The 26,537-nt window shown below is 50.5% G+C and overlaps 4 protein-coding genes across 9 annotated transcripts; 1 reads left to right on the top strand and 3 right to left on the bottom strand.

The window, feature by feature from the left end:
* Window positions 1-736: 736 nt before the first annotated feature.
* Window positions 737-3,995, bottom strand: dtwd2 (DTW motif tRNA-uridine aminocarboxypropyltransferase 2). 4 transcript variants are annotated; one of them, XR_015103419.1, is made up of 7 exons: window positions 3,009-3,995; window positions 2,687-2,777; window positions 2,345-2,439; window positions 1,912-2,110; window positions 1,452-1,580; window positions 1,285-1,376; window positions 918-1,067 (listed from the first exon to the last, which is right to left on the bottom strand). XR_015103419.1 is itself a non-coding variant. In XM_086134372.1 (6 exons), the coding sequence occupies exons 1-6, from the start codon at window positions 3,194-3,196 to the stop codon at window positions 888-890; spliced, it is 882 nt and encodes a 293-aa protein (XP_085990498.1). In that variant the 5' UTR covers window positions 3,197-3,995; the 3' UTR covers window positions 737-887. The 4 variants fall into 4 exon arrangements, 3 of the variants coding, with proteins under 3 accessions (XP_085990498.1, XP_085990499.1, XP_085990500.1); XM_086134372.1 differs by lacking the exon at window positions 1,285-1,376 and having other exon boundaries at window positions 737-1,067; XM_086134373.1 differs by lacking the exon at window positions 1,285-1,376 and having other exon boundaries at window positions 737-1,067; window positions 2,530-2,777; window positions 3,044-3,194.
* homer1 (homer scaffold protein 1) lies at window positions 3,969-9,417 on the top strand. 3 transcript variants are annotated; one of them, XM_086134371.1, is made up of 10 exons: window positions 3,969-4,393; window positions 5,688-5,730; window positions 5,820-5,951; window positions 6,028-6,120; window positions 6,420-6,461; window positions 6,733-6,875; window positions 7,087-7,246; window positions 7,456-7,566; window positions 7,645-7,725; window positions 8,123-9,417. In XM_086134371.1, the coding sequence occupies exons 1-10, from the start codon at window positions 4,389-4,391 to the stop codon at window positions 8,309-8,311; spliced, it is 999 nt and encodes a 332-aa protein (XP_085990497.1). In that variant the 5' UTR covers window positions 3,969-4,388; the 3' UTR covers window positions 8,312-9,417. The 3 variants fall into 3 exon arrangements, with proteins under 3 accessions (XP_085990497.1, XP_085990495.1, XP_085990496.1); XM_086134369.1 differs by having other exon boundaries at window positions 3,970-4,393; window positions 5,574-5,730; XM_086134370.1 differs by lacking the exon at window positions 6,420-6,461 and having other exon boundaries at window positions 3,996-4,393; window positions 5,574-5,730.
* A 708-nt stretch (window positions 9,418-10,125) lies between these two features.
* On the bottom strand, window positions 10,126-19,560 carry jmy (junction mediating and regulatory protein, p53 cofactor). Its single transcript, XM_086134246.1, has 10 exons — window positions 18,422-19,560; window positions 15,639-15,812; window positions 14,221-14,371; window positions 13,976-14,145; window positions 13,487-13,652; window positions 13,214-13,413; window positions 13,032-13,106; window positions 12,869-12,961; window positions 12,297-12,741; window positions 10,126-11,735 (listed from the first exon to the last, which is right to left on the bottom strand). The coding sequence occupies exons 1-10, from the start codon at window positions 19,163-19,165 to the stop codon at window positions 11,425-11,427; spliced, it is 2,529 nt and encodes an 842-aa protein (XP_085990372.1). The 5' UTR covers window positions 19,166-19,560; the 3' UTR covers window positions 10,126-11,424.
* A 1,757-nt stretch (window positions 19,561-21,317) lies between these two features.
* bhmt (betaine-homocysteine methyltransferase) lies at window positions 21,318-26,535 on the bottom strand. The gene is made up of 9 exons (XM_086134250.1): window positions 26,396-26,535; window positions 24,536-24,628; window positions 23,906-24,038; window positions 23,641-23,753; window positions 23,338-23,529; window positions 22,850-22,997; window positions 22,599-22,781; window positions 22,227-22,455; window positions 21,318-21,559 (listed from the first exon to the last, which is right to left on the bottom strand). Exons 2-9 carry the CDS (start codon window positions 24,557-24,559, stop codon window positions 21,379-21,381), a joined length of 1,203 nt encoding a protein of 400 aa, XP_085990376.1. The 5' UTR covers window positions 24,560-24,628; window positions 26,396-26,535; the 3' UTR covers window positions 21,318-21,378.
* Window positions 26,536-26,537: the final 2 nt, after the last annotated feature.

Raw genomic sequence — 26,537 nt, 5'->3', positions numbered from 1 at the left:
AACATGTTAAAATAAGGACGGTTATTCCCAGCTTCCTTGTCGTAATTGTCCGCAAATGTATGCATATGCAGCACAATGTGACGGCATCCTTGGTCTTTTGGTTTTATTACCGTCCACAAGAGGGATGTGCTGACGACTGACCCTCCTAGCTTAGCTTGGCTGTAGGCACGCCCCTCAAAGGAGCGAGTTGAATATCCTTCCACCCGTGACTGAGACGAACATTGGGCGCGCGTACCACCTCGGCAATACTTTTTTCCTCATAATCCTCGTTCCAACTTGATCTCTGTTGATTTTGGAGACACTCATCTACTTTGCATGCGTGCCAGTTGGAGCAGGGCTCCCCAAGCCCTCCCTCCATCGCCAAACTACAACTTCCGGCTCTCAGCATCTCGCCCAGGCTGTCTCTCCACAGGCAAGGATCATGAATGCCGACCTGTCAGAGCAGCCGTCGTTCAACAGATATAAAGTAGTGCCTTGATTTGAGTTTAATTCGTGACTACTATCGTAACCCAAAACACTCGTATCTCAAGGCATCTTTTACATTGAAGTTAATGAAAATCCCTGTTATGTAATATTATTTTGTTATCTTATGTTAGCTGTTTGTTATGTTTATATTAAGAAACCTTCCTTGGGACTACGGCCGAAAACTAGCATTTATTCACAGTCCGGTGAATTTACACTATTTATTCTTGTTTTGATTAATGTGCTCTATAAGCAAGAATACAATACAAGCAAGAATGTTTGGAAGTGCAATTAAAACACAAATTTATTCGCATTCAATAAATCAACACCAATTAAAGAAGAAATCCCAGGAAAGAAAGTGTCCCTGTAAAAGTGAGCAAAAAAAAGATTATTGTTATAGCCTGTCAACGCTGGTTCGCACGTGGTCATCTCAGCAAGCAGTTGCGGTCGGTCACTAGCTTCTCCAGCCTCTTGATCTTGCGCTTGTTCTTGGGCATGGTTTTGTCGTACATGCCGTTCTTCAGCAGGTGTTCCTTGCTGTGGTGCACCTGGGCGCCGTGCTCCAGCTGGAAGGTGCACAGGGCCTTCAGTGGCCTCAGCAGTACCTGCGGTACAACACGGGAAGAACACAGGCTCCTTAGAATCCAAACTGTATCATTTGCCATTTGGTTTTGAGTGTTTGTAACTTGCAATTTTTTTTTGTTTTAGACCTTTTTGCAATGTCAATATGCAGATAAAGGGTCTTCAATAAGCCAAGGTAGATTTTTCGATTCGAGCGGATTGTCAACCGAGAAAAGCTTTTGTTGCAGCAGCACAACTCACAAATACAGCGAGAAATCAGCTTGCAGGCAAGGTTAGCTTCTCCCCTCATTTCAACAATGTTCCTTCACCCCAAAATGTCACCAAAGCTTGTCCTGTGCAATAATAATAATCTACTAAGACATATCTACTCGAACTTATGGTCCATCCCTATTTGTGTTGTACCGTACCTCTTGGAAAATATCATTGCACTCCAGTACGGACAGAGCGACGGCAGCGCACTCCAGCGTGGACAGGCAGATGTTGGTGGGCTGCGTGCGGATCACATACTGACTCGAAAGACTTCGGTTGAGCTGCACCTGGTGGAAACAAACGTGCATTGACCACTGAGACCGTCTCCATATACCGTTTGTCCTTATCATGCGACCCCCAGGCGGCCAGGGCGCGCACACCAGAAGGAGCAGCACAATGCCAATTGAAGTGAAGAAAAAAGTTAACGCTTTACATTCGATGTGTGTTAGTGGTGTATGTTTTTATAAATTGGGATGCACTAAGGACACGAAATAAGGGTTAAAACCTATATCCACTCAGCATCACAACACTCTACAAGGGCAAACTTACTATTTAGGGCACAATGCGGTGGAGTGATTCCAAAGGCAGCCTAATTGTTATCGCATTGACTCCACCCACCTGCTGGGGAAGTTGCAGCATGCTGTTTTTGAGAAAAATGTTCTTGGCCTGGCTCCAGGTGCCATCGATAAGGATGATGTTATGCGTCTTGGCGCCCTCTTCTGGCAACTGTACCAACTCCTCCAGGTTCTGGGAGTTGGGGCCCGGGTACAGGATCAGAGTCCGGCTGTCCCGGCACACTTTGGCCAGCTCCGGGTTCCTGAGAGAGAGAGAGAGAGAGGGAAAGAAGAAAAACAGAAGCTATGGTATGGGCCCAAGGAAAAATAAAATATCAAAATATAATTCTGATATTTTTCTTGGCGACACGGTGGGCAACTGCCTCGCACGTCAGCCTCACAGTGCAGAGGGTCAGATCAGGGTGTACCCCGCCCTCCATCCGAGGTCAGCTGTGATAAGCTCCAGCACATCAGGGGTTCGAGTGGGTGCTGCTTACTTTGCCTCGTTAAAGCGCCTCCCGATTATGACGTTGCACTTTCCTGGCGGTAAACATGCGGCGAGAAGAGGTACTGTGCGAAGAACTCGGCTCTCCTGAAAGCAAGGCACACATGGAACGAGATCTATACAAGGACATATCATTTTAAACAAATTTCATGCAAAGCACCACTGCATGTTGCTCACCAAAACAGCAACACCTACTGGCGCACAGAAACAATCTCTGAGAGTCCAATAATGGCTTGAAAATAGAGTATAAAAAAAAAACGATTTAAATACCTGTACATCATACTCACCAGGCATTAGAATTCGGGGTGTAAATACACCGAAAACAGGGGCTCACCTCTGCAGGGTGTTGAACGATGTAGAGACATGTGGACACGTCCAGAGGTTGTGCGGGTAGAAAGGGACACAGACACACCTTCTCAGGGCGACTACATGATGAGAGGAGGAAAAAAATCATTCAACTAGCCGCCATTTCTTCTCGTGAGTTTCACGACTAGAGCAAACACATGGTCGGATGGGTTTCCCTTGTTTGGAGCGAGCATTTCACCCTCCTTTAAAAAAACAAAAACAAAAAACTGGCCAATGGCGTCTTTGCACTGCTGGGCTGGGGGCCTGGGGTCCATTAGCTTAGCTTCAGTCAGTGTGATAATTTTGCTCACCGGCACCGTAAACACGTCGGTCTTCGCTCGCTAACCTCTACCGGCAGCGCCGCCAGGTCGCCGAACACGTCGTCCAAGCAGTCGTCGTCACTTGAAGTGTCCGGGGGATCGTCGTCGTCGTCTTCGTCCTCCTCCTCCTCGTCGTCTTTGGCGCAGCAACGTGGCGGGCTGGGGGAGGCATGCTCCATTGCGAGTAGCTAACTTTTAGCGCGAGCTCGGTGGTGGTGAACGCTACAGCCCAGCTCGCCGCCTCCTCCTCTCCCAGGGGTTGTTTACATGAAGCGAAGGCAGGAGAGGGTTTGGGTTATTTCGTCGCTTTGTCAAATCCTTTTGGCACATTTTTTTGCGATATCAAATAAAATCGATTTGATATGATTTCATTCACGCACACGTATTTTTACAGCATAATATTATGACATGTGACACTACTAGGCTACCATAGTAACTTAATTTCCCAGGTGGGCTCCATGTGTTGGGACCCTCGCCACCCTTGGACTGCAAAGATTTTGAATGGTTATGTTTATCAATAACTAAAAAGTGTGAATTTGAGAAAATCCGATTTCCTGAGCTAGATAAAGACCTTTCGCAGTGAATTCATGTACAGGAATTTGTGTTTAAATCCACTGGAGATGCAGGCATGGTTCAAGGCGGGGTTGAGAAAACGAACTATTTATCGGAGGGCAAACAAGGCTTTGTCGATATTTGGAACTCATGTCCAGTTTTGGAACATGAAACAAAGCACACTGACTAAGTAGCAAACGTAGAAGTGGTCGATAATGATATATGCTGCTTTGTACATAATTTTAATGAAGCTTTTATATGAGTGGCAACATTTATACGCGAATCGATATATTAAAATGTTAGCGTTGATAAATCAAACCCTGGACACATGTCTATCAAGTTCCCTCCTCCCCCTCGTAACATTCAGCCAATCGCGTGATATGTAGGGTTTTACGTGATGACGCCACTGTCGTACGTCTCCCCACTTTATGGAACCCACTAACCATAAAGCTAGCAACGAACGATGTATAATAGTTTACACGGGGATTTTACAATAACAAAACATAAAAAAAAAGCAATACTAATAATAACCTCGCTTGAGCGCATTTCGCAACAATTCGTAACAAAAGTGAGTTTTAATTGCTTCGAGCCGAGCGGAGCTTTCATGAGTCGAGCCGAGTGCTAGCCGGGCGGCGGAGGCAGAGCGTTCGCGGTAATCATCATCATGCCACTTCGGGCACGCGTGCACCGACGGCCGCCAACGCGTCAAGCCATGTCGGAGTGAATCGTGAGAGCGCGGACAGGAGCGAGAGGACCAGCGAGGGCGGGCGGGCGGGCGGCTGGAGGAAAGCGTCTTGGGGACCGACTACACCAGCAACCATGGGGTACGTGTTCTGCGCTTGATATTTGCCGTGCGGTGCTAAAGCCAAAGCGCCAGCGGGGTTTGTTTTCGCGCTCCTCGGCACAGTCCTGCGCGTCACTTGTCAGCTCGTCTACGCTCGCTCACCAGCGGCAGCACTGATAGCCGTTACTAGCCTAGCCTAGCTGGGTAGCCACCGCTGGCTCGCTAATAAACACTCACGGGAGATTAAAGCCGCTCGCGAGGACAGCAGCTGTCAATAAATCCACTCACACAGACTGACTGAAGCATCATGTCGCGTGTCAATTCGGCAACACGCTGTCGCCGTTCGGGGTGTGGATGGAACCGCACTGGCACGACTGTTTTTTGAGTTTTTTTCTAAAAGTCAGTAGTTTGGTTCTTTTTCTGACCAATTCAGTGGACCTCCTTTTAACGCTGGGGTTGTACCTCCCACAAGTTTAATTTTTGTATTCTCGTAATCATAAAATGTCATTTATCTTCAAAATATTGTCTGGGGAAAAACATACATGGTTTACATTACCATGATAACATCTTTTAAACTGTACATAACATCTAAACGAGTCCACCTCCTAATAGCGGATCACATCAGACTGGCTGAGTGAGTTTTTGTGGGAAGGCGAGAGAGAGTGAGAGAGATGCGGTCACGTGGCCTGTTGCCTCGTTGTCATGGCGACGCAGCATCTAAATCAGTCATGCCGCTTTACGGCTGCCAAAACGGCTGCGTGTTTTGCAGTCAGATTATTTAGAATTACGCTGGGGAGGAGCCCATCACGTGCACAGCTTTTATTGATAGAATCATTCACTCCGAATCACAGGAAGGTTCTTACGATGGTGATACTGTGACCGGGAACAGCTTCTTTTGAAAACGTCTTTTGCCACAACAAATTCCTGTGGCTCCCCGATCGCGTTGTCGCTTTTCATTTTGGGCGACGAAAAGGGATTAACTTTGAACAATGGCAACATGGAAAACCCACGGTCGTTTTGGATCCGGGCCGTGCTGGAAACATGACACTGCTTGTCACATCATTATTAGGCCCCGCCTTTTAAGCCCCACACACTCAAAGTCACCAATATTTTAGCGTGCGACGTGAGGATGGCGACCCCACATGGTCAACGGCAACAGTTACGCCCTCACATTATTCCGTGTATTATTTGAAAAGTCACCCGCGTCTGTCCCCGTGCAGTGAGCAGCCCATCTTCAGCACGCGGGCGCACATCTTCCAGATCGACCCGACCACCAAGAAGAACTGGCTTTCCACCAGCAAACACGCCGTCACCGTCTCTTACTTTTTTGACAGCACCAGGAACGTTTACCGCATCATCAGCCTGGACGGAGCCAAGGTCTGTTGTCACTCAATGTCGGCGCCTAATCGCGTAGTTGCTGAAGTTAGAGCGAAATGTGTTTGGGAATGAAGTCAAACCTTCCCCAGGCCGTCATCAACAGCACCATCACCCCCAACATGACCTTCACCAAGACCTCGCAGAAGTTCGGCCAGTGGGCCGACAGCCGCGCCAACACCGTCTACGGGCTGGGCTTCTCGTGCGAGGGCCACTTGAGCAAGGTTTTTGAATGCTGTGTTAGTTTTCACCGCGAGTATGGCGCGACCCGTTGGATGGTTCTCTTTTTTTTTTTCCCAGTTTGCGGAAAAGTTTGCCGAGTTCAAGGAGGCGGCGCGACTTGCCAAGGAGAAGTCGCAAGAGAAGGTGGAGCTCACCGGCGCACCCCCGCAGGTGGATTTTGTTCAGTCAAAACACATGACATCCACATTTCAAGACATTCAACAATTTGAACGTCAAATCTTCACCTATGAGCTGGTCTAATTGTCTGTTGTCGAAGAGTAAAGCCGCACGCTGAAAAAACTTGACTGCCCACTAAAATCGTTCAGTCGGCAAACTCTTCAGAGAAGTGATTTTGTCATTAATTTACCAACCGCGCGCAATTGAGCTACCGGCCAATCCGGCAACTAAGCTAGCCTTCAACTTCCCTCAGCGTAACCCCCCCGCCTCTGTTCTGCCCGACAACTCCGCAGGGCGGCACTGTCCGAAGGAGCGTGATGCCCGCGTCCAAGAAGGTAAATGTGACGTGAAGCCCCCTCCGTGGTGGCCCCTTTCTCCTCACTCTTACAAACATGACGTCCCCAAACCCTCGCCATCGCGTCCTATGTGGCGGACCGGCCTCGTCACTCTCTGATACTCGCACTCGCGTTCCCTCGGACGAACCTCTGTGCTCTTTTTGAGGCCGTGTGCACCCGCGGTGAAGGGGCCCCCGCTGTCGCCACTTCTGTGTGTCAATCATGTATTTGCACATGTCTATTTTTGAAGGCGTGAACGATTGTTGTTCAGGCGTCCCCTAGCCGCCCTTTGCCGTCACCGCCGACGCCCGAGAGCATGAACGGCGCAGAAGACGAGAGAGCAGCGGCGGACAGCCCTCAGCCCGCAGGGGCCCGAGCCGAACCCTCCCACAACGCACTTCCCTTCTCGCACAGGTGACGGCACGTCAAATTCACCCGCCGAGTTCACACCCGACCAAACGCAGGCAACGTCACTTTTGGCGCCGCATCAAATTGTACAGCTGCGGATAGGGAGCGCACCCCGCCGCAAATATCGCGACGCACCCCGAAATGGGGTTCGTAATGGCACATTCTGATCGCCGAGCGCCCATTAAGGGGGCGGGGGCCTCTTTCCCAACGGCCGTAGTTCCTCCAGCATCGGGAAGCACTTGGAGGTGGAGTTGACGGCGTTGAAGGGCAACAACGCGAAGCTGACGGCAGCGCTGCTGGAATCCACGGCCAACGTTAAGCAGTGGAAGCAGCAGCTGGCCGCCTACCAGGAGGAAGCGGAGCGGCTCCACAAACGGGTAGGCGCGCGCGCAAAAGGGGGGGCGGGAGGATCACATTCGGACTTTTTTTTCCTCCAAAGTATTCACATCCCATTGGACCCCAAAAATTTGAGAAGCCGCGGGCCGATTCACGACCCGCTTGCACAATTGCCACATTGTTGCCGCTGTTGTATTCGGCGTCGCCGTTTTTGTTTTTCTCGTGACGTTTTAATTGGCGGGCGTCGAAGGTGACGGAGCTGGAGTGCGTGAGCGGCCAGAGCGCGGCGGCCAGATCGGCAAAAACGGAGCTGAACCGCACCATCGAGGAGACGGAGGCGGCGCTGAAGGCCAAGGAGGACGTACGTTCGCCGCCGCCATCGCCCCTCGACTTTTGAACCGGAACCTCGGCTCGAGCCACTCTTTGTCTCTGGCGACAGGAGTTGGAGTGTCTCAAAGCAGAGGCGCAGAGTGCCAACCGGTTTCAGTCCCAAAGAGACTCGCTCGCGCACAAGCTACAGGTGAGCGTGGGAATGGCAGCTTCCACCCCAAAAACGGCCCACTTCCTGTCCTGCTTTTAACTTCAATGCTTGTTCATGACGTCACCAAAACGGTCGACTTCCTTTCCAGGTTCTAACTTAAGTGGTTCACTTTTGTTCATATTCAAAGCAAAGAGCGAGCGGGCTTCCAGTACACGGCCTTCCCGAAAGCGGTTGACTTCCTTTTCATTTTTTACTTTTAACCGTTGTGGGTCGACTCCCTGTACACTTTCAAAATAAAACGGCACAGCTGAATTACCGATCTATATCCAATACCGTGACGCGGCAAAAGTCGGATTGTCAAAGAATCTGGATTCCTTCCCTGCTCCGTCCCAAAAGTTGCCATTTGATGTTTTTGGGGTTGTTCTTCTTTTCCCAGGAAGTGGAGCGTCGCAACGAGGCGCTGGAGGTGCAGCTGGGCGAGCTGGAGCGGCGCCTGAACGCCAACCTGCGGGAGCGCGAAGTCTTCCGCCAGAGTCTGCGCTCGCTGCTGCAGCTGCTCGACGGCAAGATCTCGGAGCTGAGCGAGCTGCGCGACGCTCTCGCCAAGCTGCTGGAGTGCAGCTAAGGCCGGCCGACCCAGCGGTGCTCCGATGCCGATCGAGTTGCGGCACGTGTGCACCTCGCCCGCGCCTTGAATGCACTTGGATTGCAGCTCGGATGCACTCGGGGGGGGGGGGGTCGCAACTCAAGCGCACCTGGGATGCGGCTCCACGGTACCTCGCGCACACCCGGGGGGTCCGTTCGATCGCAGTTCGGATGCACCGGCGAAGCAACTCGATTGCACCTCTGGTGCACCTGGGGAGGAGGGGGGGGGGACTCGATTGCCGCTCGACTGCCGCTCAGATACACCACGGAGGTTGTCGATTGCGGCTCAGATGCAACTGGGGACGTCACTGGAACGCAGCTCAATTGTGGGCGCCACTTTTCACTGCCGCCATCACGTCCCCGCAATGTTTACATGCTTTCGACGCATTTATGGTACTCGCTCACCGTTTTTGCCACACCCACTCGGCTTGTTTACAGCGGCCAAGTGAACGGCTGGGATCATGATGAAGCCTTTACTGTCGTCATGTTTTGGTTTTTTTTTTTTTTTTGCTTGCTTATTCAATCATCCAACTCGGGGGGGCTCGCTTTTTACAAACGACATCAGCCGAATTAGCCATTGGTGCGAGGACTTGACGGCGGTACGCTGTTCTCTCGTAGGACCCGGGAGGGCGACGGCGAGCCGCCAAGCAGCAATACAAAGACGACGGCGCGGCTGAGGGTTTAGCCCAGGCTTCGTCACTTTCAGGTACTTTGCTTTTCACCTTCTGTGGTGAAACCTTTGAGTGAATTGAAGAAATCATTCTTTCAAAACTGGCAATATTTTTGAACTATTTGTCAAGTAACTAAAGCTTGTTAAATCCACCTTTTTTTTTTTTTTTTTTTTGCCAAACGTTTTTTCTTCCCTCGACAATTTTTTTTCGCTGGCATTGCCTTTTATAGTCAGTTGATTTATTGCCAAAAAAAAAAACGCCTGAGAAACACCTCGCGACTTTAAGGGCTTGTCGTCAAACGTATTTGAATTAAAATGCTGATACTGACTAAATGTCATTTTGGAGTTTCAAAGTAAAAAGTCGATTTAAATTTGAGATGTATGCATTTTTTGAAATAAAAAGAAAAATGACAGGACATATTTTTGAGAATTGTTTTTTGTAATCGTACAAGTATGAATACTTTGAAAGATTTGAAGGAAAAAAAAGTGTCATATTTGGGCAAAGTAATGTAAAGTGGCATAGTGTAATGAGCGCTGAATCAAAGAAACAGAGCTGCCAACGATTGTGCCGCGTTTCATCACCAAGCCACCCGAACGGCATTTCTGAAGGAATGCGGCGGTCTTCAGCATGTCCAGGCCCAAGGCAAGTAGCCTGCTGATATCTGTCAACAACTTAGCCCAACATTATTATACTCTTATCTGTGTACACAACACTGCAGCTCTGCTTACCTTTTGGCTGTGACACGAGAGCGCTTCAGCCGTCAAAACAAAGAGGCTCTTCCGCCCCGCGACTTTGCCCAGCCAGGCTCACCCGTCATTGGCAGAGGAAGGAGGTGGCTGTATACAGTACAGGTGGTCGTGGTGCCCTGAGATATGAGCTGTCAGTCGACCAATTACTATTTATTGAGGTAGGATATTTTTTTATAAATTATTATTTTCAAGCAAAAACTTGAGATGGTAGCAATGAATTGGTTTGGTATCTATTGAAATTGAAAATTACATTTTGTGAATTGAAAACAACCACACCATCTTCTGGCAGCCAAGTCGTGCTATTTTCCTTTTTGAAAAGCACTACAAAGGCACACCATACATGTCCCATTGAAATGAATTACAAACCATGGTCATTAAGTTACTGACTCAACCTTTTTTTTTGTGTGTTTATTTTTAAAGTAAAGCAAAAAGGAAGGAGGAATGTCAGGAGAGCATAAAAAACAGATATACAAATCTTTTTTTTTTCTGAATTTGAAGCATCAATAAATACTTGAATACACATAGGCATGCAGACATACATATTTTTGGGACGTGTACAATGACACGTGGCGTCTTATTGCACGTCTGTTGCGAGGTCCGAGTACACATTGTGTCAAACTTCAAAATAAGTCATCACAAAAGCAGACTTATTCCTTTAAATGGGGGGGGGCAACACACTAGCAGCTTTCAGGGGAAAAAGAAGAATCCAAAACTTCTACTCTAGTTTTCCACTTCTGTTAGCGCTGTGAGGCTAAGTTAACTCCGTCTCAAAATTCCTGTTCGAGCTGCGATGCTAATGCTAAGCTAACTCCCACCTCGACTTTTCCCGCGGGAGTTAGAGTGTTGCTCCACGGTTGGAACAGTACGTTTGACACATTTCATACATGGGATCGATGTTAAAAACAATCACATCTCACACGCGCACACGGCACACTTCATATATCTTTAAAAAAAAAAAAAAAGAAAATATAGGGAACAGGAATAAATGGAAAACAAAACATTGTAATCGGCATAGAGGGCCAAGGCAGTGTGTTGGGTAGAAACTATCTTGAGCTCCAGAACGCAAGTATGGTTCCTTTAAACGGCTGATAAAATTCAACACCTGGCCATGCGATCATTTCCAAAATAGCTGATCAAATCAACCCCCGAAGTTGCATATTCTTAGTTGAGTTGACTGAAAAAATGAGCTCCAAATAGGGCTGATTAAAATGAGCCTTGGAACTTGCATATTGTTGCTTTAGATAGATAAAACGCTAAGCTCCAGAATGTACTTATCATTGTTTTGAAACGGCGAGCCAGAACTCATGCGGTTGTTTTCAATGGCTTCCAAACCGAGCTCCAAAACTCGCCGGCAATAAAAACGGAGCTCCAGAACTATCGTATTGTTGCTTTCCATGGCTGACGACGGAGGCTCAGAGGTCGCGCATCCTTAGCCCACACAACACGAAAGGGAAAACATGACAGAACATTTTGAATTTCGTAATAGAAGATGATGAAATAATAATGGGAAAAAAAAAACCTTGGAATACTTGCGCATTTCCATGCGCACCTCCTTCAAGGAACGTACAGTACGACGACAAACATCAACGTACAGGGATGACAAACACGTTTAGTGGTCCACTTGTACAAAACCCACATTGAATCTCCCCCGAAAAAAAAAAAATCTGGCGCTTCTAGTTCTCCCAATCGGTGCAGGGCAGGCCCTCGTCCTCCGACTCGGACTCGGGCGATGCCTCCTTGATCCTGCGCAGGGCCTCGTGGATGCTTTGCGTCAGGGCGTCGGCCGAATGCGCAAAGCGTTCGGCGCGACGCGGCCGCTCTGGCGGCGCGCGCACCTGCCGGAGACGCACGCCCTGCCGGATCTGCGCCAGGATGTTCTCGCCGTCGTCGTCCGGGTCGGGGGCGAGGACGCGCAGTTCGGCTTTACGCAGGTGGAAGCTGCCGCGCTTCAGCGATGCCAGGACCTCGTCCATCGGGGAGCTCGCTGACCGTACCGGATAAAAGAATTTTTTTTTAAAAACCGCGCCTGCTTACAACCACATGCCAGTATGCCTTTGAATACATTATTCCATCATCAACCGTCCTGGAATACTTTGTGGCATGATCAAGTTTTTTTTTTCCCCCCCTTAAAATTGGATCATTATGAGCTCCTTATTCATGAAATAAATGTATTCATTTGGCGGACATTAAAAATGAAAGCAAGCAACTTTGCTTTTCAAGTTGGCATTTTAAGTGGCAAAAATAAAAGATCTATTCGTACCATGTAAATTGTGACTACATTTTAAATACCATTCAATCCATTTGAACATTTTTTAAAAAGATTTAGATTTAAAGAGATGGTGATTTTCTTGTGAAGACAATACTCTCCCGGTGTAAAATTGACTTTGTGTAGGAAATCAAATCAAAATATGACTCAAAGACATTGACCTCAACAATTTGTTGACTCTGTAAATGAGAAAAACCTATTGGGGATAAGTTGAGTGCTTTTGTGGGAATAAACTCATCGGTGATGTGTTGCGAGGGCTGCGTCGGTGGCGTCTCTCACCTCTTCTCCACTGCGCAGCGTCGTCAGCCGACGTCTTCCTCAGTTTCTTCCTGGCCGTCAGCAGCTGGCTGCTGTCGAAGAAGCGGGGCGAGATGGGAGCCAGGGGGAGCGAGGCGGGCTCGGACTCCCGCGGCAACGCCGGACGCGGCTCGGCCGCTTGGGATCGCGGCGGCGGAGGAGGCGGCGGAGGAGGCGGGGGCGGCGCGGGGGCTCCGCCCAGGGTGACCGCGGACGTCGGCGAGGAGAGGAACGCGGGAGACGAGTCCAGGTCGTCCGGGCGGACGGCGGGGAAGGACTCGGCGGCGTCCCCCGCGGGAGGCGCGGCCAGTTCCGGCAGGTCCGAGGCGACGCGCTCGGTCTGGACGCCGGCCGCCTGACTGGCCCGCCGCCGCGTCTGAAGCAGCCTCAGGCGACTGGACTTGAGCGTCACGTGACCTGGATAACGCTGAGCGGAAACGGGCGCGGCAATTATCGGACACGGGTGCGAGACCCGGAGGAAAGAAAGAATCGGGACGCGGGGGGGGGGGGGGCGGCACGAGGCGTCATCTGAAGAGGGCCCGGAGGCGCTTTACCTGCTTGAGGCTGCGAAGTCGCTCCAGAGTTTTCTGCCTCTCCAGACTCACTCGCGCATTGCGCTCCGCTTCCCCTTCCTCCGTTTGGCGCACCTGCAGCGCAAAAGCAGCCGGCGTCACGTCCGCACGCCGGCGCGGCTCCGGTGGCCGGGGGGGGCCCTACCTGCAGGGACGCGCTGTGGGCGAGGGCGCCCCGACGCGCTTCGACTTTCTGCTTATGATTGGCGATGCAGATTTCCTGTTCCGAGAGGAAGGAAAACAGGATGACGACTCCTCAGGCGTTTGAGGGTCCGTCGGGGGATGAAATGCTCGCTCGCCAATCAACCGCCGGTGGCCGGGTCACACCTTCTTGTTTTTGAGGTAGACTTTCTTGGCGGTGATGCGTCCCCTGCGGGCCTCCAGCTGCCGAGTCCTCTGCCGCAGCCTCCCCAGTTCTTCATCATCGCGGAGGGGCGGCGCGGGCGGGGGTCCGGCCGGGTCCTCCGCCCCCTCCATGGCGTCCGGGCTCTCAAAGGCATCGTAGTACACCACCTCGTCCTGCCTCTCTGTCGGCAAAACAAACCAAGAAAAAGGTCCGCCCCCCTTTTTCGACCGGTGCGGAAAGGCGTCGGGTCTCACCTGTAACCTGTCTGCGCAGGCTCTGCAACTGCGCGGTGAGCAGCAGCTCTTCGCAGCGCAGCACTTCGGCCTGGATGTCGTACAGCTGCAGCTGGAGTTCGTAGTAGAGCGCCTCCAAGCGGTCCAGGTGCAGCATGGCGTCCTCGCCGCCCTGCAGACTTCGCATCTGCCCCAAAAAGAGAAACAACGCACGGGTGAGGCTCCCGTGATCACATTTGTCATACTAAGAATGAAATCCAACTCCCGGCCGGTGCCCCTCACTTGGCAAACATTCAACACACAATTACAGAGGGGCGGGGCGACGCTTTACGCCAGCGGAACCAAACGACAGCAAAACCTTGCGCTCAGAAAACAATACGAAAGGCGTTTTTAGTACTGGCTCTTATCAACACGGGGTGGGGGGGGGGTGTTTTGAAGGAAAGTATTTTTTTAGACACACCCTCGTCTCTGCCCGTGTTGGTGACACACACACACACACACGCTCTCTACCTCCTCCTTGAGGCCGTGCTTCCTCTGTTCGAGGCAGATTTCCTTGGCCCGCATCAGCTGCAGCGTTTCTTTGGAGACGGAGTACTGCAGCCGCTCCATGCGCTCCACCGCCGCCCCCCACGCCGACTTGCCGAGCCGCCGCTGGTCGGCGCGCATGCGCTCGTGCAGCGCTGAAACGCACGCACGCGAGAGCCGCTTTGTGGCGTGCCGGATGGCGGGGCCGGCGCGACGCCAAGGCGCTTTACCTTTCTGCGCTCGGTTGGTGGTTTCAAAGTACTTGACGGTCAGATCCTGGACGGCGAGGACGGCCGCGTGCCCTTTCTTCTGCCACTCCTCGTCCTCCCTCCTCAGGCCGTCCACCCGGCGAGGCCCCAGGCGCTCCGTCTCCAGCGAGATCTGACCCCAGAGAGAGAGAGAGAGAGATCGCCGGCCGGGTGCGAGTCAGGGAGATGCAATGTAGACCGTGAGCGGCAGATGGCGCCACCGAGGTGGACGGTTGCAAGATTTCTCGGTCAACTCTCGCACGGTTTGGCGTCACGTGTCTTCCCGGTCGTACGCCAAAGTCGTTCTACGAGTGAGGCCATTCGAGTAACAAATGCTGCAACGTCCGCCATCCCCCTCGGTCCCCCTGGAACGGGCTCGCCTGACGCGCTCCCGAGGAAGCCGGGGCCCTAAATGTAAAGCAGATGTGCGTACAGGCTGTACCGCAACCAGCGAGTGCGTGCGCACGTGAGGCAGAAAAGGAGCTCGACGTTCGGGAACGAGTTAAGGGGAGAAATGCGGGAGGGGGTGGGGGGGGGGGGTTGCATCACCGGCCGGAAACGTGTACGACCGCACAAAGAGGCCTCTGTGTGCTGTACTGTGTATCACACGCCCTTCGAAGTCAAGATCAGATTTCAAATCTGCAATTTTAGTTCTCTCGAAAGGATTATCTGTCCCACCGTCATCGTAGTTCTCATGAATCCAGTCACTGCGAAAGAAGAAAGGCGCAGAGCGGGCCCTCGAGCTCGCAACGGGCCATAAAACCCGTCTCGCAGTTCGGCTTTCAGGAACGTGGTACGCGAGAGCTCGCCGCCGATGCCGTTTAGTGTTGCATCGCGGTCGAACGCTTGTCACCTTGCCTTCCCCTCCTGTTCACCGTGTCGTTGACTTTCGCCCTCGACACGCGGAGCTTGCCGGAAAACGCGACGCCGGAGCAAATTGTCCGTCTTTATCCTTGAAGATGAGGGCGTTCCAAAATGCCCCATGGTCAATTTCCCCCGGAGCCAGGCCAGGCCAGCCCCGGCGTGATTTGCATACAGGTGTGCCGCCAGAGCCCGGCGAGCGGGCGCTCGCGCTTTATTTGCCACCAAATAATACAAACGGCTCTGAGTGCCGCGTAATACTGGACAAGTTGCCTCCAAGGCCTTGTATTCAACATACTGTATATTATTTTGCTTTACTCTTGAAGCAGAAAATGTGAACGTGTCGATCAATTTTTGTGGCCACTTTTTTTTTTTTTTTTTTTAAGGAAAATGTCATAGGCGAAATACGGCTGCAAGTGTGTAAAAAAAAACAAACCCCAGCGTGCGTATTCGGCTTTGCTCCAGGACAAACTAGTTAGTCGGCACTGCTACTAAGCCCTCAAACAGATGGCCTTTGGTTCCGTGCGTGTGCGTGTCACCTTAATCTGCTGGCGACTGAGCATGGCCAGCTCCCTCATGTCCCTGAAAGGCTGCAGCAGGTAGTGGTAGAGCTGCGTGGCGGCGTCCAGCATCTGGCCGTAGGCCTCGTCCTCCTCCCCGTACACCTGCAGCAGCTCCACCATGCTATCCGAGGCCCGGTGCTTGTCCAACATCTGCCGGCACCACGCGACAGGTTAGCAAATTGAGATGAGATTGTGGGCCGGAGGCTTTGCCGACATTTTTTATTTGAATTGACAGCAAATACAGTTTTGTCATCCAAGATTGCGACTTCTCCTGACCGCCGACAGTGTGAGGAGCGGAAAAACGGCCAGTCCGAATGCGTTTCCGCTCGGCGCGAGCGGCGTGTCTAGTGACGACCGGCACTGTAGACGACCAAGACCAAGCGAGGCCCCCGGTGAGCTGCACTAAGAGCGGCGGCCGCAGATTCCCCCTAATCCCAGATTAGAGAGGGTTGGATTTATGATTGGGATTGGAGCGATTTTGATTTTCTTTTTTTTTTCAAATTAGACGGCGTCTGCTTGTTATAGTTTACCACAAAAAAAAAAGGCATATATTATGGACATAGAAGAGAGGTGCCTTTATGAGGAGTCTCACACACTCAACCATTCAAGCGAGGTGAACACTGCTCCTACTGTTTACGGCCGTGCGCCATCTCCATGGCAACCACACACCCCGCGCACGTCTGTTGGGGGGGGGGGGGGGGGTGTGCAAAGGGAATGCTTGACAGGCGGGTCAAGGATGGTCACTCGGGTCGTAGCCGGCGTACCGAATGAAAACCCGCACGAGCATCGCGAGGCTGCACCCCAGATTTGAACCCCTGACCTCAAAACTATGTGTGTGTGTGTGGGGGGGGGGGTGCTAGACACTCATCCACCTACCCTGGAATTTAAAAAAAAATGACATCGAACCATCAAAATGTCAATAGAAGATAGCAAAAGTCTGCTAGTTTAATGCTAACAAATAATGTGCAACCCCATAGACAGGCTAATCGAAATTAGCGGTGCGATTCCCGTTTTGACGGTCACACTCAGCTTAAAAATGAGAACCGTTGACCCTTTTTGATGAATTCATTCAATGAGTTGAAGCCAAGAAAAACAGCATGGAATCCAAGGCTTGCCTTATTTTGGGCATCGCTGGCTTCCAAGGAGCTCTCACGTGCTGAATTTAGCAGCAAGAAGGGCCCCGCGTGTAATTACAGGACCACGTTGCCGCGGCAGCAGCAGCAGCACACCCGTCAGCCACGACACACTCGACCAGTTTGCTCAGAACCGGAGCTGCCGCCCGGTCTAGCTGGTGCACTTTGTTTTTTTTTTTAAGTCGACTCTCCGGAAACAACACACCCCGTTTGCCAGGTTAGAAAAAAAAAAACAAAAAAACAAAAGACTCGAGACGATGTGTCACCAGGCAGGTTTGCTACTTGTTGGAAGCCAGAGACTCGACTCTTGGCCAAGGAAGCGAATGAACATTTTTCAAAACATCAAAGACAGCGTGAGGCTAACTTCCAAATCGCAAATGTGATTTTGTTTTAATGGACCAAAGCAAATATTTGCGTAGAACTTTGACGACAGTTTCCTTTTCGATACACTACTCGCAAAAGGTTGAAAACGAATATTTTCGGATTGGAGCGCCCTGGTTGCGTACCAAGCCGAGCAGTGGCAGGTGACTGAGCCTTGAAAACTTCCAAGGACGTCTGTTCCTATGCCTCTCTGTGACTCCTCCGGTCTCGCCGGCCCAACTGTGAGCTATCGACGACGTGGGTCTGTGGCATTCCAAGCTCCGTTGCCACTTCCCTCTGAGAACATCCCGTTTGAAAATGCAAAGCCGCCACTCAACCATCGGTTATGTTGCGAGACGGACTCGCCAACCGTACGCGTCGCCATTCGGCTCCGGTTCCACTAGCTTATCTTGTCCGGCACGTCCTGGGACAATTATTTGGCGGTGGCGCAAACACGTCTGAGATTTCACATTTCTCCAAATATTTACTCATGGAAAAATACCTCATGCTGTCGATGACATCATGAGGAACTTGCAAGGAACGTGGTCCTTGTGCTTTTTTTTTTTTTTTTTTGCCGCCATTTTCCTCAGGCATTTTTAAATTTTTTTATTGCTGTACTCTTATTACTGTGGAACTCATTTGACCCCTTACTAGATCGATATTGTACTCACGCCACCCAAGGTACTCAGTATCGGTACAAGGTCAATTAAGGTACCAGAAATAGGACCCAGTCAACTGAGGTACTAGAAATAGCATCAGGTTAGTCAACGTACTAGAAACGTACTAGCAAGTAATTTTACCTCGGATGAGTAGTACCAGTAAGCCAAGGTAGTAGAAAATAAGACGTAATCAGGCAAAGCACTACTTCTAGTAGAGGTGATACCTTGTTCAACTGGACTTATGCGAAATGTTTTAAGTACGACTGACTGGTCCAAGGAAGTAGTTGCCCGTCAACCAAGTGTCTAAGAAATCGTATCGGGTCTGACAAATAGTACTTAGTCAAGTTGCTCGAAAATGATTCGTGTCAAAAGAGGGTCTCTTTCAGTACGAGAAATTAGTAGATAAGTTTAATAGCACTAGGACTAACCAAGGTACTAAAAACGATTGGTTGTCTGTCAAGTTGTATCCGGTCGGGCAAGTCACTACAACGAGTGCCTCGACAGCCACGAGAAACTAGCGGCAGGTCAGCGAAGGTACTAGCGCTGATCCTAAAAAGTGTTCAAAAGCATGCATGACCTTAGTTGTTGACGATTAGTGCGCCCTGACCTCCTGCAAGCGCCTCTTGGCTCGGTCCAGGGCGTCCTCGTAGCCTTTCCTCCGCAGCTCGCTCAGACTCTCGTAGTACTCCTCCATGTCGTCGCTGTCGGCGAAGAGCACCTGCGAGAAGATCTTCCAGCCGCAGGTATCCAGAGCGTGGCTCAGGTACACCTGCAGCTGGTAGCACAGCGCCTCCGTTTCCCGCTCCGACGACGAGGAGGCCGAGGCGCCGAACAGCACCGACCACACGCCGGACGGCTGCTCCGGGAAGGCCGGCAGGCAGGGCTCCAGCTCGGCGTTGACGGCGCACAGCTGGAGGTGAGCCGCGCGGAGCTCGTGGAACGAGAAGAGGCCGGCCCAGCTGAAATCCCGGCGGCCGTCAGCCTCGCGGCCCTCGGCGGGGGGGCTGAGCTCCCCCGCGGTTTCCACGAACTCCACGTCGGTGACCCTGGGCGACACGAAGTCCCAACCGTCAACTTTTCCCTTCGGGCGAACTTTCGCCGGACGACCGGCGTCTTTCGTCGACGCCGCGACGGGCAGCCCGTCGTCCGCGGCCGGGCTCCAGTCGAGGAGCGGGTCGAGGAAGGTGGTCCGCTTCTGGACCGTCCGGTTGTGGCAGGTTATGGCGAACTTTCCATCGATGTCGTTCCACGCCACGATGAAAGCGAATTTGTGTCGTTCTTTCTCGTCGAACGCTTTGGGCCGGACGGACACCCAGTCGGACTCCAGGTTGTCCTCCATGGCGAAGGACATCGAAGCCGAAGCTTGACAACGGGCGGACGGTTACCGCGGGGGGACAAGGGGGGACTTACCAGGCTGTTGAAGCCAAGCGCTAATGCTAACTAGCTGGAAAAGTACAATTAGAAACAAGCTACCAAGCCGATTAGCACAAAACAAGCGGCCGAAACAAAGGCTCTCGGCACGATCCGCCGGACACGCGAATCAACGGCGGCCCGGAACGAAGGCAGGCCCGAACGACGGACGTCCAATCGGCTGTCATGACACCCTCGGCCCGCCCGGCTCCATTCGGTCCGCTGGGTTCTTTCGAACCTTTTCTCGTTAGTTTTCTTTTGTTGTGTCCGTGACGACGACGTCGACGAATCAGATCACCTCAGCTTCAACGCCGTCACGTGTGAGTTTGTGTTTACAAGCCGAGCGCGTGCACGCGAAATCCGGAGGGGAGCTGCCGCGTTCAGGAGCCAACGAGAAAATTGTACATCTACTATTGTACTATCTATTCGTACCCAATCACACGAGGTACAAGAAAATAGTACCTCATCGAAAAGGTACTAGAAATAGACATGGATCGCCAAGGTACTAGTGATACGTAGTCGTCAGTCAATGTACATGTATTAGTAATGAATCCCGTCAGTCTTGTTGTTTCCGAGGCGAGCGCGTGCGTGTTAAAACTGGAGGAGGGCTGCTGCCTTCAGTGACCATAAGGAAAATACTAAGTTTACATTTTACTTCCAACAAGTGGCTGCAACTAAGCAGGATTCACATCAATCAGTCATCGAACATTTCTTCTCATTCGATGTCATTTATGTATGAGCGATGAAATGAATACATATGTTTAGTGAAGCAGATGTGAATCTGGTCCCTTATGTTCTCTCTCTCTTGATGTCTGCACCAGCACGAGGAGCATAAACATCTGCACGTGGGAAAAACCATGACGTCATCGCGCAAATTTGACTGCGGTACCGAGGAGGCGGGCCTTACGGCTGAGAGCATTCTACGGCAAGACAAGAGGTTTGAGGTACAGTACTGTAAATATTTAACGACGCTTGTCTTACATTGTTCACCGCGACTTGGAATTCGACACAAAAAAAAAATTTTTTTCTTCCGCACGAAGCTCCTGGGAGCTGTTTTATGACCTTTAATTACACGAGTCGAAATTGTAAAACATTTTCTCGACGTGTAACTTTAGCTAGCTCTATGTACCTATACTGTATGCCTATTTACATAACGTATGGCGAAGTTGCTTCCGGGGTTGAATTATAGAATGCCATGGCGATGCCCTAAAACTTGACTTGAAAGTCAATAGTTATCCTAATTAGTATATCAGTAATAAATAACCTTAAGAAATTGTGACACCTCATCAAATTATATATCACCCAAAGGCAAGCTGTTGAACAAACGTTATTTTGGGCTCGCCACCGTGTACATGTATTTGAAATTGAACCTGGCCCAGCGGGGAGTTAGTTACAAAAACTACCCAGTCAAGTGAGATACTAAAAATAACACCCAGTCAGTCAAGGAGCAACTTGTCAAGCAATTGACACGACTAGATATTGCTTCAATTCGTCACTGCACTTGACAGCCAACATCAAAGATGGAGCACCTCATCGTAAAATAGTAGCTGGTCAGTCAAGAGACAAGATATTGTACCCGCACAGTCAAGGTTAGACAAAAAGTAGCCTTTCAGCTGAAGAAATAGTACCTGGTTAGCCAATGTACTCGAAATCAACAACTGGTCAGCCAAGGTACTAGAAAAAAATACCCCACAAGTCAATCGGGTACTTCCAGATATTGTAGGTAATAGGACTCATTTATCTGGCCAGCCGACATACTCTAAATTGCCCAAATGAGAATTAGTACTTGGTCATTCGAGGTACTTAAAATAGTTCCCGGTCAGCCGACAGACTAGTTATTAATAGTAATACTCGATTAGTCAAGTTACCGGGTATTGTACAAGGTCAGCCTGCGTACTAGAAATGATGACCTGGTCACCCAAGAGACTTAAATACAGTACAGTACTGTACAGTAGTACCTATTTTGGCAATTTTTCAAATATCCAGTAGATGTCAGCATTGTATTCCTTCGCGGGGCCCATTTAGGTTCGAGCGATGGGCTGGGACAAAGAAGCGCAATAAATCCTCGAAGAAGAACCCAGAAGACATGAAAATTAAGGTTTTGTATCTATTTAATGTTGTTGTAAAAATGACATTCCCACACGTGACTGGTTCTCACTGGCCTTTGTCGGCCTTGTGGAACAGAACCTGGAGCTGCTCCTTGCTGGTGGCTTCTTTCTGCTGCATGAGGTCGGCGTGACCTTTGGTGATCCCCCAGCCGTCGGGCGTCGACATAGAAGGACACAGGGGGCGACCTGACGCCGGCTTCAGCTTCTCCCAGTAGTCCCGGCGGGCCCTGAAGCAAAGACGATGAGGTGAGCGACGTTTTGCTTTGAACGCAACTTCAACCTGAAATAATACCTAGTCGTCTCTTGGATGACTTGGCAACATTTTACCTTGGTCAGCCCAGGTACTCGATAGCACTACCCGGTCTGCCAAGGTAACACAACGTCACTCTGCGAGAAATTCGAAGCCATAGTCCGATGAATAATACCACATCTGTTGAGGTACTAGAAATCAACACATACTCAACCGAGACGTTACATAAATTACCCAGTCAACTAGTCTGGCGTATTGATACGGTACTGCAGTACATGTGTTTTCAATATTTTGTCATTGTATCGCAGTCAAAGCGGCATTTTATGTCAAGTTTTTTGTCGTTACTGTATTGTTTACATTTGTAGCATTGAAAGTTACAACGTCGTGGCGTCGGTGAGCGGCAATGTCGATATTTGATCCGGTGTATTGAGCAATACGTAGGGGTGCTATCCACATTTGATTCCATTGACCAATTTCTTGGTCAATGAAATGAATGAAATTTTGAATGAATGAAATTTTTTTGCCAAGAAAAAAGCGTCGAGCAGTACGGCAGCGATCTCGATAGTCGCAGCCATGCCGTTTCGAATCGGCGCGCCGGTTTGCGCCGCGCGGATATTTGATGCGGAGGAGCCATAATATGGTACCTGGCTCTGCACCAGGGCTTGGTGTGCATCTCCAGGCCGCCGCCCCACAGGCCGTGCTTGTCGGAGCCCGCCGGCAGGAAGCCCCTCTCGGGTGCCAGCTCCTCGGCCAGGGCGCGCACGTGGTAGGGCTCGAAGCCGCAGCAGCCGCCGATGTAACGGATGCCGGCAGCGTACGCTTCCCGGGCGTACTTCTGCATGTCCCAGCGGGTCAGGATCCTCGGCTCCAGACCTGGCGGGGGACAATTTTCCCAAGGTGCTGCGTTTACTACCGCAGAAGGTTCCCCTCTTTTTTATTCTAGAAATTCCAGATGCAATTATGCAACAGTCTTGTAATCATGAGGAACGAAAGATGACTTGTGGAGTGGTACGTACTGAAGGGGAACTCGGGCAGGTCAATGAATCCCTGTTTGTTGCAGTCGGGCGTGTGGTAGGCGAGCGGCTGGCTCATGTAGTGCGCCTTCAGGCCGGCCTTCTCCACGCCCGCCTTCATCATGGCCACCGTGCGCACGCAAGCGGCCGGGTCAAAGTGGCAGTTGACGCCCACGATATCCGCACCTGCGGCCGAGGGAGGCGGGGAGGGTTGAAAAGCGCCGCGCGATATCTCCAGCGTGAGCTTTTCGTACCGGCTCTGACGAGGCGGACGGCGCACTCTCCCGGGCCGACTCCGTTCAGGTCGCCCTCGGGTCCGATGCACAGCGTGGCCGCCACCGGCTTGCCCGTGCTTTTCAGGACCTCCACCGCCCACTCTGCCTCCTCCACGTGCTCAAAGTACTGCAGGCAAAAAAACAAAACATAACGTGTCCAACTGGCGCAGAATAGCGCCAACTAGGGCTGAGGAGGACTCACTCGATGGCAGATCTATATTTTTTTGGGCCACAAGTATCGGTGGCTGGGATCGGCAGCCTCCATAAGCACCCGATTGCTTAAAATAAGGCCCGTGGCGGCCCACGGCGATACTTGGCATCGGTACCCGCCCATCATTCGTAAAAACCTCTTCCACACGTGATTGGTATCAAACGTCCCAGTAAAGGCTACGACCGCCACGTAGTAATGAGGTGAGGCATTCATCGGGCCGGATGCGGCGTCCTTCGCGTCGCGTCCGTTTCAATACCTCGGCGATCAAGAAATCAACGTTCTTGCGCACAAAAACTTCCATCTGCTTCTTGAAGATGGCCTTGACATGGTCCTGGCTCTTGCAGCTGAGGTACGAGGGCGTCTGAGACACGCCGCCCGCCACCAGGGCATCGCCCTCGTCGGCCACCTGTCTGGCCAGGTCGCACGCCGCTTCGTTGATTTGCTGCCCCTGCAGGCGGGAAAAGTAAAGCAAAGCCAAGGAGTGGGTTCAAATGACACGCTATCCCCGCTCCGCTAACCGACCTCCGTCACAAGGGAAGAGAATCGGCACGGCACTCACGGTGAAGCACTGGGTGTGGCCCCTGTTCTCCAGCTTGTCGTCGCTGGCGTAGAAGGTAAAAGTCTGCATGACGTTGGATCCCGCCCTGAGGAACTCCCTGTGCAGCTGCCGCACTGCGAAAGAGCGGTGAAAAGACGACACCGTTCAAGATTTGATTGACAGCTTGGGCTCCGTCTACAGGACGCGTTAGCGCTTAAGGAGAAGGACCCGGGCTCCCGAGTTGGCGACTGCGACTGACTCCTCCACAACCATACGAAGGGGATACCGGCTTCGGGGTGCTCGGAGGCGGCCTCGGGCGTCCACGGCCCCGCCTTGACGTAGCCTCGCTTCTCCAGGGCGAAGACGAAGCCGCCATCGCCGATGACCACCTCGCCGGCGTCCAGTCGCTCCAGGATGCCCTGGGTGGCCGCAAAGTCCACATCAGAGGTGACTAAGTCCAAGCGCTGCTACTTGCGTGTCAAAGCGGAAGTACAGTTTCCACTCGTGCGGCTGGAGAAACGTCCACCGGGTCAACGGGGACAAATTGAAGTGACCGAACAAAATGGCTGACATCTTGAAACGTCCCGCCCGTACAGCAAGCTGTGACTTTCAGGAAATAAGGGATCGATTTTAAACCACCATTTTTCGGCCGAGGGGGAATCCTAGCGTGTACCAATAGGATTTGAGGATAAATAGGACATGCAGAATATCCCCCCCCCGTTGCCTGAAATAGATACAGTTTCATGAACTCAAATCAACACGCAATCAAAATAACATGTTCTCAAAACCCCATTTAGACCCAATTAGCGGTAAGAAAGTACAGACGGCCATTTTCGGTCAATTTAGACAGAAAAAAAAAACCGGAATCTGAAGTCAAGTCACAAGTCACAGAGCAAGAGTTGACGTTCGCTTGTACCTTCTTTGTCCCTGCCGGTGCCATGGTTGCGCTCGGTCTTCTCGGAGATGGGGAAGGGCTCTCTGCAGCCAGCCGCCGCTCTTTTATACCCTCCTGACATGGGGGGGGGGTGACAAAGAAAGGGGCTGCAGTTTCACTTTTAGAACAAGCAGCCTGACCCACTGGTCAGGTTTCAACCTCCCCCTGTCACACTTTGCTCACCAAGTGTCAAAACACTTGGTTCAACCGGCGATATCCGATCCCTTCCTCAGCTTCGCGCATCATGTGCTAACCGCGAATCCAAATATTCCTGAGCCGTTGAAGAGAAAATAACACCTTTTTCCGATTCAATACCGTCTTAACCGACATATAAGAAGTATGTAACTCGTAGTGTAATATTCGTTCTGTTTTTTTTTTTATCTTGAAACCCCAAATGAAGTTACCGTTCAGTTTAATGACAACCGTGACCCATGATATGCTAACTGATGGTTTGCCAGCTTACATAGCATTAGCCATTCGTTGCGCTCCTCAATTGCTCATCCACGAGGGCCTTGTCTTTTCACATTGAGATCTACTAAATGAACGAGCTTTTAAAGTGCTCTATAAATACAGTTGAGTTGAGTTATGTTATGAATATCAAACAAGTTAAAATTCATAAAGAACAATGGGTAGGACTTGATGCATTTTTGACTTCTTTTGTGCTGAACAATGACTATTTTTTTTTTTTTTTTTTTTTACCTGTACGTTCTGTAAACAAACAAACAACCAAACATCCCTGACACACGATAGCAAGACGGGGAGAAGTGAGACCCGTCTTGAAATTCTCGATAAGCTCTCATGGCACATCAGGCCGCGCATGCCAGGACCGCCGCAGAGACGTGAATTCCCGCTGAGAAGCGGACCGCATCTTTCCACCGATAGACATTGTGCTGATCCTTTTGGTGTTCACACCTTGTCCACATGGGGGCAGTATCGTACAGACATATGACTATACATGGAGATTGTCACAGCCAGGTTCAGTCACCCGCAGTCATATTTCTTGCTCTTTGCCGAGGACAAAGAATAAATGCCTGTGCCTGGGGATTCACCCATTTGGGGATTTTTTTTTTTTTCAATGCTGTGACGATAGATAATCTCAAAACGCATATCGTGTGGAGCAACAATGTCAGCGTCTTGCATTCTCATTGGAATAAAGACAACGAGAGAAAGTCAAGTTGTTGTCATATGTTATGCCATTATCAGGAGCAGGGTTAGGGTTAGCCCCCCTTTCCCAGTTCAGACTCGTTCCAAGCAGGTTTGTCGTTCGAAGCGATTAAAAAAAAAAAAAGCTCAATGAGGACAGAGATAAAACGTGTTTCTGTGGGAATTCAACCTCATTCAGCCTTGTAGACCAGGAACTAGTTTTGCTCCGCTTGTGTCGTATATGATCCAAGCATTCTGTTTGGTTTAGAAAGGAGACGCTTGCTTTTTTTTCATTCGAATCGATCTATTTATTTAGTGATTTTCACAAGTCCATTTTAGGTCATTTTACATTTTTAATTAACTAGGAAAAAATATATATTTCCATCACTTTTTCTGCAGTTTCTTTGTATATGTATTTATTTCAAAAATAATAAATGCCTATTTCATATGCCTTAATTTCAATTGATTTTTCTTGAATTGATTTATAATTTTATACTGCTCACGTTGCTCTCATAATCATTCATTTTGTAGCACTGCAGCCGAACTCAATTCAATGAGTTTAGGTCAGCTCTGAATTTCTAAAATCCACTAAAACCTAAATATTTGTAGAAAATCATTTTAATGCATATTTTCTGTCTTTCAACAAGGAATATTCTATATGCAGAATCGTAAAGTGGCGTGTGCGTGTGAGTGACCTACATTGGAGAGGCCTGCGGGGGAGAGTTGAAGTGACGTCCTCAGACGCCCGACGACCCTGCAGGGGCGGGTCCAAAGGCCAATTGGGAGAGCCAGCGAAGCATTTATAACTCCACCGTCAACTTCTCCAGCCGGTGGCTTTTTA

Source organism: Hippocampus guttulatus, chromosome 17, assembly GCF_054856545.1.
Source record: "Hippocampus guttulatus isolate MCC_2025c chromosome 17, RoL_Hgut_1.0, whole genome shotgun sequence".
Lineage (NCBI taxonomy): Eukaryota > Metazoa > Chordata > Actinopteri > Syngnathiformes > Syngnathidae > Hippocampus > Hippocampus guttulatus.
The sequence above is the reverse complement of the archived record's forward strand: the minus strand, read 5'-3'. Positions and strand labels throughout refer to the sequence as shown.